Source organism: Saccostrea echinata, unplaced genomic scaffold, assembly GCF_033153115.1.
Source record: "Saccostrea echinata isolate AGI-Se365-2 ecotype Australia unplaced genomic scaffold, CSIRO_AGI_Sech_v1 ptg000054l, whole genome shotgun sequence".
NCBI classification, from domain to species: Eukaryota; Metazoa; Mollusca; class Bivalvia; order Ostreida; family Ostreidae; genus Saccostrea; species Saccostrea echinata.
This window is the reverse complement of record NW_026889803.1, coordinates 53,570,925-53,583,240: the sequence shown is the minus strand read 5'-3', so window position 1 is coordinate 53,583,240 and position 12,316 is coordinate 53,570,925. Positions and strand designations below refer to the sequence as shown.

Below are 12,316 nucleotides of genomic sequence, written 5' to 3'. Positions count from 1 at the left end.
AAAATTTTCGATAGAATTTCATGACTTACATGTTGCAAGAGCATATATTTTAAATGAATGCTTAAAAAACATATTATCTGAAACGTTTTAAACTACTCCTTATTTCTTATTTCTGGCGGGTTAGTTTATCATACATCCTTGCACTGCGTACTAAATTTTTTCCATAATATCTACGAACAGTGGGGAATCCATGGTGTATAAATAAAAGATATGAAAACAAGAAAAGTTAGAAAAGAAATGTAAGAAAGCAAAACCAAGACAACGAGCTCACTGATGTGTAGGGTATTAGCAAATCGAAAACAACCGGTAAAAGTAAACATAAACAATAACGGAGCTGGAGCTCATGTTTACTTACACAGTGACACGTGTTTTGTGTTTATGCCCCTGTAAGAAAAAAATATATGCCAATATAATATATCAATGTGCTTTACTACAACCATAATGTAGTACTGTACATACCGTTTCAAAAACATTTTAAACAAATATTTAGGAATAATACAATAAAAATTTTATTTCTGAAAAAAAAACACCACTACAATCAATTCTAGTAAGTTACAAATATTCACACATTTATTAGCAAGTGTACAAATATTTGAGTTTGTAATCGTTACACCGATAACAATGAAATTTGATGTAGATAATAGAAAGCTTCAGATAACCACATGTCTGTTTGTGTTGGTAATCTCCCACATTTTCATCCACGGACCAGAAATCAGTGTATCAAATCCCTCTTCTGGTTTGTCCTCCTACAAAAATTGTAAAAATTTCTTTAGTTTGCCATTCCCATTCTAATATACATGTACATATGTGATTTTGTCTACACAACGTAATTTGAAACACATCCCTACAGAAAAACGAGTATCTAAACTTCAAGAAGTAGAAATTTGCAACAATTTATGGTCAATCATACTTAATTCTAGATAGAATTTACGGTGCTTACCCGAATATCTTCTACAGCTTTCAGCTGGACATCAGTTCGATCCACTGCGTCAAAAGATTCCCAGTCAATTACGTGATTAGGATCTTGTTCCGTTCGGAACACAACTGCTTCTTTCAGTCCATGGAAGGCTGACGGTTTATTGGCATCTTGCCACCTAAGATCCATGGACCATCGGATCTCGTTGGATACATTAGGTAAACTGAAAGACATTCGTACATATTGAGAAGCACATATTTTTGAAGACCCTCGAGAACAACACTGTGCAGACCCTCGATTATTGCAATTCTGCAGTTGTTCTAAAAAGATACCTTTGATGAGGTATTGCATTGCTAAATAACACCATTCCACCATAAGGAACCTCAACCAAACGGAGATCCTTCTCCAGGTCCACCCCTGTGCAATAAAAATTCACAATGACATAAAGTATGCAGGTGCTAAAGAAATTCGACACGCAAGAGTATATCCTCTGGGTACGACCAATTTTTAAATCGAGGCAGGTTACTGACCAATAAGTTAATGTTTCAGGGTCTTCAACAATCTTGTTTATCGTCAGCATTTCGCGAATTCTATGGTCGTTATGATGACCTTATTTGCAAATTAAACCTTAACATTCGGTTGTATTTTGACTGACATGTTTCATACCAATTGCTAGGTCATTATTTCCATATCAATTAAATGACGGATTACTCCGTTTACCTGATCAATACAGAGGGCTCGTAGTGGGCGTAACCGCTCGACAGGGGATGCTTACTCCTTCTTGGCACCTCATCCCACCTTCATGGTTTCAGGAATCTGTGTTTCTGTCCTGTTCACAGTTTGTATTGTTTAAAGGATTTGCCAGATCGAGCACTGTTCATTATCTTCACCTCACCTTTCATTTCTTAACTTTTGCAATGGTTGGGAATTGATAGAGGTCAAATAATAGTATCTGATACGATGGATATGTTCCATATTTTATGTACTATGTTTGCAATGGTTATGAAAAGACCGAAATGCCATCCTTTCTGGAATTTAAGGTCAGAGGGTTTTTTTCCTCTGACTCGAAAGTTGCGATTGAAGATAAGTGTTTTTTTCCCATACGACAGTATTACCTAGTGATTTCGTCATCTCCTCTTCTTCTAACATGACGTACCAGGTTCCCTGCCAGCAACACGTGTGATCAGCCGTCCGTCCGCTCTTTTGTCCACGGCAGAGAAACTACGTAAAAAAGTGGCAATAAGTGGCATTTTCCACTCGTTTTTTAACATTCAATTTTTCATCATAAATTTGTTATTAATTCTATCCAATGTCTAAGTGTGGGTTCGGAGAAAGTGACAAAGAAATGTACCAATACCTGGAGACATCCATTCTTCTCGTTGGCATCAACAAATGGTATCCAGGCTGTTGGTATCAGTTGTTTGTATGCGTCATGGTCAAAATATGCATTATCTACAGGAATACATATAAGAAACGGGTTAGTCTGAAATATCTGACATTTTCCAGGATTTTGATACATGATATTTGACGTGCCAGGAAAACGTCAGAACCGGCGCCACTATGAAAAGTGGAAATTCGCCGCCTCCAACCGGATGCGGCATTCTCGGGTCGATTTTCGATACATGCACACCGAATTTTAAAATGTCTAACTCACATCTTACAGTATGTATCAACAGTTTAATGTTTCTAGCACTTACTAATATCGCTTTTATTGTTCCTTTGTTATATAAAGTGTATGGTAAAAACAATTTTTCAAACTGTCGAGGTTTGTTTTGATTTCGTGTATTTTGAAATCTCGTGAGACCTGAATCGAAGTGTGGAGTGATATTTTCTGTTAAGCCATATTGGTGAGAACTAGAAGCACTGTGTTATTGATAAGTTGTGAGTTTGATATTTAATTCGATTTGCAAGTATCGAAAATCGAGTTCAGTTTGGGGCCGCGAAATTTCCACTTTTCATAATGGGACCGGTTCTGACCTTTTGTTGGCACGTTAAATATCAAAATCGTGAAAAAATGGCTGGAAAATTTCAGACATTTCGGACTAGTCATGGGGCTGGGATCTCCCGGATGGTTACATTCATTTCTAAAAATTATTAGGCTAAGTCAGATAACGACAGATCTGATTTTTTTTCCTATCAAACTGAGAGAGACATGAGGATAATAAGGCTGATTAGTCCCTTTGGATTGATTATATCTTGCTCCAGAGTCTTAACATTATCTGTCACATTACGATTAATTAAAAACTCGCCTGCAAGTAATGTCTGCTTTGAAGTTAAGCCCATACCTAGCTGATGTTGCATTCACCGAATGCTGGTCGATCATATAATGTATTGCACGTTTAAACGTATTTGAAATTCACATTACATTGAAAGAAATACATATAAGCAAATAAAACAACGAGATATAAAGGGTTTTTTTTAAATTACTATTCTTTGTAAATTAAAGGATATTTATTTTTTGTAAGCTTTTGGATACTAAAATCCGCTAAAAATGGATATTTTTCAAAGGCTTTTGGAGACTAAAATCCGGGAAAAAAATTTACTTAGATGTTGATTAATGTAAATGCACTATCTTAATATTTTTTCTGCTTTTGATTTAAATCTTTTTTAGTTCTTTTTTATTGAGTTATAACAATCACATCTTCCAACCCCAACCATAAACATATATCCCTCGGCAGGACCTTTCTGGGCTAATCGATCAGGACTTCAGTTTAATACCTGTGGATAAGAATAAGGTTTTTTATTATATAAGGATGCGCTTTTTGCTGATACCTTGGTGCCAAGGAACGACTGTAGGCTCATGTTGTGGCAGTTTAGAACGCATGTTGAACACACAGTTTCCTGCTATATTTGGTCCTATTAGCTGTTCAACTACATTTAGTAATCGCTTATTTGTCCAAATATCTTTCATTGCCTGAAAAAAAAAGCATTTTCTTTGTACATTCTTCACCAAACGACATGGAACGTTAACTGGGTAAAAACAGATGTAATGCTAATGCTTCTGTAAATAGAAAAAAATCACTAATGTCTAATGCGAAATATCAAAAGTGCATTAATTGGTTTATGAATCAAGGAAATGTAGGGGTCTTTGCATAACGAAACAAAAATGTCCAATAGATTTAAACTAGCATTTATGTAAATTGATATTTCTGTCTTTATCGGGCAATTTAGATATTTTTTTTTCTAATTTATTTAATTTGACAAAAACCATATGTGGCGCAAGTCGTACATACAGTAAACAAATATATAGTCACACAGATTTTCTTATATTAAATGCATCACGTATGAAGTTACAAATGTTTCTTGTTGATTTAACATCTGCTGGATTAAGAATTTCATAAGATATACATGTATTGTTAAAAAGTGTACAAAATTCACTTCTTAGTTGTTCATAAAGTGGACAAATGAAAATAAAATAAAACTAGATGCGATCTCGTTGCGAGCAACGAGTGGGTCTTCCGTCCGATTTTTGATAAGATGAGATCAGAATTTGACTGAGATTTTTGTTCAAATATAATAATAAAAATAAATTGTTAAGACGAACAAATTTGCTTCAGTAAAGTGTATTAAAATATTGATCATTAAAGAGTTATAGATTAAAGACTTTCGGCCCGTCCTGGCCCCCTATTTTGAGGCGCCAGTCCTTTTTTCTTAGTATCTTCTTGTAGCTCTCATGATTTTGAACATTTTTGTTCAACAACTATTCTGAAATTCTTTTTCGTTTCCGAAATATGCAAAAAAATATTTAGGGGCTGGCCCTTCAACTCCTTAATGGGGGCGTTTAGCAAAAATGGAAAGGTTACATATTGTTTAAAACCTTATTTTGAACTGTTGGACATCTTTTATTCAACACTGCCTATCAAAATATTTCCCACTTTCGGGATATAGAGTGCCAAAGATTTGTCATTCTGGCCCCTTGTGGCCCCTAATAATGATGTGAATATTATAATATATAGTTGTAAATTGTTGAGATAAACATGTTTGCTTCAGTAATGAATTACAAAATATTGAGCGTTAAAGGGTTATTGATCAAAGACTATCGGCCCCTCTCAGCCCCTATTTTGAGGGCCAGTCCCTTTTTATTCATATCAATTTAAAGCTTTCATGATTTTGAACACTTTTTGTTCAATAACTATTCAGAAATTCTTTTTCGTTTCCGAGATATATGCAAAAGAAATAATAGGGACCGGCCCTTCAACTCCTTAATGGGAATATTTGGCAAAAATTGAAAGGTAACATATTGTTCAGAACATTATTGTGAACATCTTTTATTCAATATTGCTTATCAAAATATTTCCCACTTTCGAGATATAAAGCATCAAAGATTTAGCATTCCGGCCCCTAATGTCCCCTTATAACGTAACATATGCCAACAACATGTTATATAGTTAAGGAGTGTGAAGATGATCTATTTTGCCTTAGTAATGTATTACAAAATATTGATCATTTAAGAGTTATTGATGAAAGACTTTCGGCCCCTATCAGCCCTTATTTTGAGGGGCCAGTCCCTTTTTCTTATCACCTTAAAGCTCTTATGATTTTGAACACTTTTTGTTCAACAACTATTCAGAAATTCTTTTTTCGTTTCCGAGATATATGCAAAAGAAATATTTAGGGGCCGGCCCTTCAACTCCTTAATGAAGACGTTTAGCAAAAGTTGAAAGGTTGCATATTGTTCAGAACATTATTGTGAACATCTTTTATTCAATATTGCTTATCAAAATATTTCCCACTTTCGAGATATAAAGCGTCAAAGATTTAGCATTCCGGCCCCTAATGTCCCCTTATAACGTAACATATGCCAACAACATGTTATATAGTTAAGGAGTGTGAAGATGATCTATTTTGCCTTAGTAATGTATTACAAAATATTGATCATTTAAGAGTTATTGATGAAAGACTTTCGGCCCCTATCAGCCCTTATTTTGAGGGGCCAGTCCCTTTTTCTTATCACCTTAAAGCTCTTATGATTTTGAACACTTTTTGTTCAACAACTATTCAGAAATTCTTTTTTCGTTTCCGAGATATATGCAAAAGAAATATTTAGGGGCCGGCCCTTCAACTCCTTAATGAAGACGTTTAGCAAAAGTTGAAAGGTTGCATATTGTTCAGAACATTATTGTGAACATCTTTTATTCAATATTGCTTATCAAAATATTTCCCACTTTCGAGATATAAAGCGTCAAAGATTTAGTATTTCGGCCCCTCATGGCCCCTAATTATGTAACATATGATGTGAATAACATAATATATAGTTGTAGTTTGCTCAGATAAACATTTTTGCTGCAGTAATATTTTACAAAATATTGATCGTTTAAGAGTTTTGATGAAAGACTTTCGGCCCCTATCAGCCCCGATTTTGAGGGGCCAGCCCCTTTTTCTTGATATCACATTAAAGCTCTTATGATTTTGAACACATTTTGTTCAACAACTATAAAGAAATTCTTTTTCGTTTCCGAGATATATGCAAAAGAAATATGTAGGGGCCGGCCCTTCAACTCCTTAATGGAGATGTTTAGCAAATATTTAAAGGTTGCATATTGCTTAGCACATTATTTTTAACATCTTTTGTTCAACATTGCTTATAAAAATATTTCCCACTTTCGAGATATAAAGCGTCAAAGATTTAGCATTCTGGCCCCTTATGGCCCCTAATTATGTAACAGATGAGATTTTTATCATAATATATAGTTGTAGATTGCTCAGATAAACATTTTTGCTTTAGTAATGTATAACAAAATATTGATCGTTAAAGAGTTATGGATTTAAGACTTTTGGCCCCTCTTGATCCCTAATATGATGAGTCAGCCCTTTTTCTTTTATATCATATAAAAGATCTAGTAATTCTACACAATTTCTGTTCAATATGTTTTAAAAAAAATATTTATAGTTTTGAAGATATGATAAAAAATGTCTCGAAAATTCACTCCTGATTCATGTCCTAAATTTCGACCCCTACCGAGCTTCCATACTAGGCACTTCCAGAAAATTTGAAAACGGAGGTGCAAAACTAGAACATGTCCTCTATTATCACTGAAAATTTCAGCACTCTAGCTTTTGTCGTTTTTGAGTTTTTGTGTAGACAAAATGGTCACTTAAAATTCGATTAAAGGGCGATAACTTCCGACCGGAAGTGAATTTCCACAAAATAAAAAAAATGAATAAGGTTTAGATCATGATACATCATCTGTGAAAATTTCAAGTGAATCCATCCAACCATCTCTGAGAAATCGTCTGCACAAAATTTGGACAGAAAAAAATAATAATAACTAGAAACTCATTGCGAGCAATGAGAGGTCTTCCGTCCGATTCTGAAAATAAAAACGAAAATTTAAGCTGAAAAAGTGATAAAAGAAATTCAGACACTCTGGACATTTAACCCGGGTCATCAGCGTGAAAATCCAACGTGCTATCTCCTTAAACCGGTAGTTGACGTTTTCAAGGTAACTCTAGACATTTGCACTTTGAATAACATATTTAAAATTCATTTCAAATACTTTATCTATAAAGAATATTTATGGGAAAGTAAAATACTCAAATTATTTAGTTTTTCTCTTATAACCGGAAGTTGTATTTGTTTCCGGTGGGACCAACATCTTTTGAATCTGCAAAAAAGATGTAATAAAGTGATGCAATTTTCAATTAAAAAAAGAAAAGGTGAAATTTTTGATTTCTTTTATCACTTCCTGTGACGACTGGAAGTGACGGCTGACGCTCTGAATCCAAATGGTTTTGCCTACACCTTAAGGACTGCTGCTCATTTAAGTTTGGTGTCTTAATCTTACCCTTGTCGAGTTCTTGCTCAGACAACTTCTCGTATAGAATTTTTCAAGAACTCTTGAGTAGCTTTAATTGTAATAAACAGGCTATATTCTGGATTGTTTAACCTACCAAGCCAACCTTCGTTTTTAGATTTTGTCAAATCAGTGTTTTTGCAATTCTCAATGCATTTCCTATGTAAAATGTTGTTAAAAGGGACCAACATAATTTTTCACCATATTTCTCCAAAACCCACTTATTTCATATGGTTTTTGTATTACATGTATATACATTATTGTATTTTCATTTCCTATGACTTCTAGATATTTTAGCTGAAAATGTAAATACATGTATAGAAACAAGACAAGGACATACCGGCACCGATCTCTATTTTTGAGTTACTTCCCTTAACAGCTATAATTACATATTATTTATAAGGGTGAAGAGAGTCAGACTGGCTGATTGATTCTGTCATGTAATTGACTGAATTGATTGAAACACATTGTCATGAAAATATTGGCATGGATTTATTTCAATTTTTATTCGTAGTTACTAAATGCTGCTTCCTTCATACAACCTAGAAACTGATCTCAGTCGGTCTACCTTTCAGCATATGTCACATCTTTGCCTTCCCCAGCATACTGAGCTAACTATATTAAATGACGATCTGTTGGCTCTTTGTCTCCTGAATACAATGTACAACAAAGCCATTACTACCTTTCTTTCTTGCTGTATAGATGATTATACCCGTTGAAGGAAGTACACTTGCTTTTTGTTTACCTCTGTAAACATACGCTTTATTGGTTTTCACCGCTTAGAGAATTCTACACGGGAGATCACTCTCAATCACTAAGTAAGTGAAGTAAGTGAAAAAACTCATGTATTTAACCTTTTTTCTCAGGAAAACTTTGACTTGCCAATGTCCTTAAAATATAACATGGGTCCTTCAAAAATGCAAGGATTTTTAAAGATTTCTTTAAAACAAATGAAAATAGCACAAGATTAACACAGGAAAAAAACATCATTTATATTATAAAGATGAAAACGTAAATTAAAGCTAAAAATGAGAAAGAAAATTCAGACATAATCGGGATTAAACCCGAAATGGTAGAACACCGTTGACGTTCGAGGTTAGTTTGTAAACTTCCAGCAACCGAGGAGCTCCGAGTGCTGACCTGCTCGTCGGAGTTTAAGGAGACAGTCGCCATTTTGGACCCGCTTCAAATTTTAAAATGCGAATATCTAGAGTTTGGATTTATCGTTTTTTAAACAAATTATATATTAAGCCTTTTTGGAAATGCTTCTATAAACCCTACTAATTTGAAAGAAAAATATTGAAAATCAAAAAAGTTAGAAAATTAGACTTTTTAAATTCGCATCCGGTAACGACCGGAAGTACCGACGACGAACGAAAAGTCACGTCCCGGCTAGGATTTATCACGATCTATAATCCTTGAAAGTTTCACATTGATATCTTTTACCATTCTTGAGATTATCCGCGGACAAAATGTCTTTTTAAATTCAAAAAATGGTCCGTAACTTGGCACCGGAAGTGAATTTCTACAAATTCTCTCGGATAAAATAACTTCAGATTGAAACACATGGCTTCTGCAAATTTCATTAAAATCCATCCAGTAGTCTTCGAGAAATCGCGTGCACAAAATTAGATTGGGCGGAAAAATAATAATAATAAGAAACAGTAGAATCACTATAAGGTCTTCCGTGAAGACGGAAGATCTTAATAATAATAAAAGTGAAAAAGAAACAATAGAATAATAGAAGGGTCTTCCGTTGGAGACGGAAGACCCTAATAAAAAATGATGTTCATCTTCAACAACAGTTTGACAATTAATACAATATCTTACATCTCTTGGTATAATTGGATTACAATATCTGCCAACCTCTATCTGTAATTTGTGGGCACTTATTCTTAAGATAATCAAACGAAATTATGGGGAATCAAAGTAATATAGGCCATATAACTGTAATTATAGTTACATTTGAACGAAATCTTGAAATTAAGGAACATTCTAATTTGTATGGTGGCATATTTCTGTCCCCTTCATGCAAGATTGATTGATTGATTGTTGTTATTTTATACCGAGTTGACAATTTCAGCTGATAAATAATGTCAACAAGGTAACTGAGTTTACATATACAAGTTACGAATCCTTTTAGAGAATCTGATTTTACAAAGTAAGTAACCTTACCCATATTAAAACCAGATTCTCTAAAGATTGATAACTTACATTTCGCTTTAGTTTCTACTACTTAGTTTCTACTACATTGCAATTTTTCATAATCTACGGATGCAGGTATTGCCATTATCGTGTTGATACCCCTTACCACAATACATGCATATATAAATGTCAGATATCTACTTGTACATGTACATGATTATATAGATACGTATATAAATGCTCTTTTTCACCTATATTTTAGACTTTTCCTTCTTATGTTTGTTCTCTTCATGCTCTGAATTAGTAATAAAACTTATCCTGTCAACATAATTATTTTGCATGTAGACATAATTATCTTTCATGTTGACATACTTTTCTCGTGATGTCATAACTTATCTTGTGTGTAGGGGGCAAAATATGCCATCACAGATTTTTAGTTTTCATGCTATCATTTGAAAGAGTAAACAGACCAAAAGACTCAATATAACCAGACATTCTGAGGGGAAAACAAATTATCAATATTAATTTGCTTAAAAGTTCATTTGGTCAGTGCTTTGGCAACAGGGATTTATGCTTTGATTTATACTGTGAAAAATTTTAAATTATCTTTAAACTCTGAAAATCAAGGCGAAAGCGTGTGCCGCTAGGGCCTGTACACTTCGTCGTCGGCGACAATTTGTGCAGGCATATACACATAGACATGGCCTGTACACATGGACAATACCCGGTTTGTACCGATGGGCGAACAATATGTGCTGTGTAAATTTGCACACATGTCGCCGGCGACAATATGTGCAGGACCAACAATATGTGCCGCCATAACAGTTTCAACACCTAGCCTGTCTTTCATCGCTCGCTCATCTACAGATTTAACTTAGTTAAGCCTTATATACTCACTTGTGGCAAGACCTGTGTTTTGATCACTAAGATGGCTGCACCTGGCCATTCCTTGTCCATTTTCTGCAATCGTTCATGGAAAAGATCACAGTCATCGTACAAACCTAAAGATATATATATATATATATATATATATATATATATATATATATATATATATATATATATATATATATATATATATATATATAGAACTCTGTCATATAAATGTACCGGTGTGAGTAATGCTAAATTATATCATCTAAATTAATTCCTGATCGTTTTATCAAAAATTTTCTTTCTGATATCTTACTGGAAATTTTGCCAGCTTTGTACAGTCGCTGCGCCACATCATCTACAAGCTTTTCTAGAGCCTTTCTACAGGGTTCGAGTTCACTGGGGGAGAAAAAATCCTTCACTACGACATATCCCTAGAAATACAAGTGTAGTTATGTACATGTACAATGAAGGTCTAATTAGTGGTACTCTAGAACTGATAATTAAGAAACAATAAAAAAAACAGCAACGGTGTCTTTCATTGCAGATGACAGACTTAAAAAAAAATTAGAATTTTACAGACACGTAGTATTGGGGCTGCCCCCCTTTCTAAACGTAACTTTTTACTGTTGAAGATGTTCACTGAAGGTTGCCCCCCCCCCACTTTTTGTTGCTGTATAGTTTTCATGGAAACAGAGTATTTGGTTGTGGAAAAAAAGCTGGAACCTACCCCTACCCCCACCCCCCACCCCCACCCCTCGAAATAGGATTTTAAAGTTTGGACAATTTTTCCTTTTTTGGCTTTTCAAAGATTTTTCAGGTACAATGTAAGTTGTATTTGGAGGGGGAGGGGGGGGGGGCAAATACGATAATATTACGTGTCTGACACACATTCACAGCTAACACTTGTACATCACTGTTTTCCTATTTTAAGAAATATAATTTATAAAAGCATGAAAGTATTCATTAAAAGGAATATACTAGTATACAAACTCATGCATGAAAGTTTATTATTTGAATATCTTTCAAGTCATGTGCATTGTCCCTTTTAATTCGGAAATATTGGTTTTGGCATGGTTGCCTGTCTGTCTGTTAAAATAGTGTCGACATGAACCTGTTATTGGATTTCATTCAATGATTAGTATTTTGTTAACCATTACCTAAAGATGTGTTAAGATCTTGACGAGTTCATTGTCAAAGGTCATTCTCTTAAGAAAAGTGGACAGGCTTTCGCCTACATCCACATGTCAAAAATCAGAGTTAAGTACTGGATGATGTGATAGTTACAAAAGTACAAGTCCGACAAAATGGGTGGTTATAGAAATATGAAAGATATATACATCATGGGTATTTGTTAATACCTACCTCTTCAAAGAATTGTTTTATTGCTTCTTCAGACAGTTGTCCAGGTTTCTTTTTCTTTGGTTGGGGTGGCATAGCCGGCAGGTTGAAAACCTCTGGGTATGCTTCATCAGAATGACCAGAATAGGGTCCCGGCATTTTATCTGCTTGGTATTTATGTTCTCGATTCGGCCCATTAACGTTTCAGCAGGTGTAATGTACCTGATAAAGGTTTTTATTTACATTA

At 34.4% G+C, this 12,316-nt stretch overlaps 1 protein-coding gene across 1 annotated transcript; it reads right to left on the bottom strand.

The window, feature by feature from the left end:
* Positions 1-485: 485 nt before the first annotated feature.
* LOC133205392 (uncharacterized) lies at positions 486-12,300 on the bottom strand. Its single transcript, XM_061341194.1, has 9 exons — positions 12,094-12,300; positions 11,045-11,162; positions 10,753-10,856; positions 3,689-3,830; positions 2,274-2,368; positions 2,032-2,137; positions 1,249-1,333; positions 941-1,139; positions 486-746 (listed from the first exon to the last, which is right to left on the bottom strand). The coding sequence occupies exons 1-9, from the start codon at positions 12,226-12,228 to the stop codon at positions 651-653; spliced, it is 1,080 nt and encodes a 359-aa protein (XP_061197178.1). The 5' UTR covers positions 12,229-12,300; the 3' UTR covers positions 486-650.
* Positions 12,301-12,316: the final 16 nt, after the last annotated feature.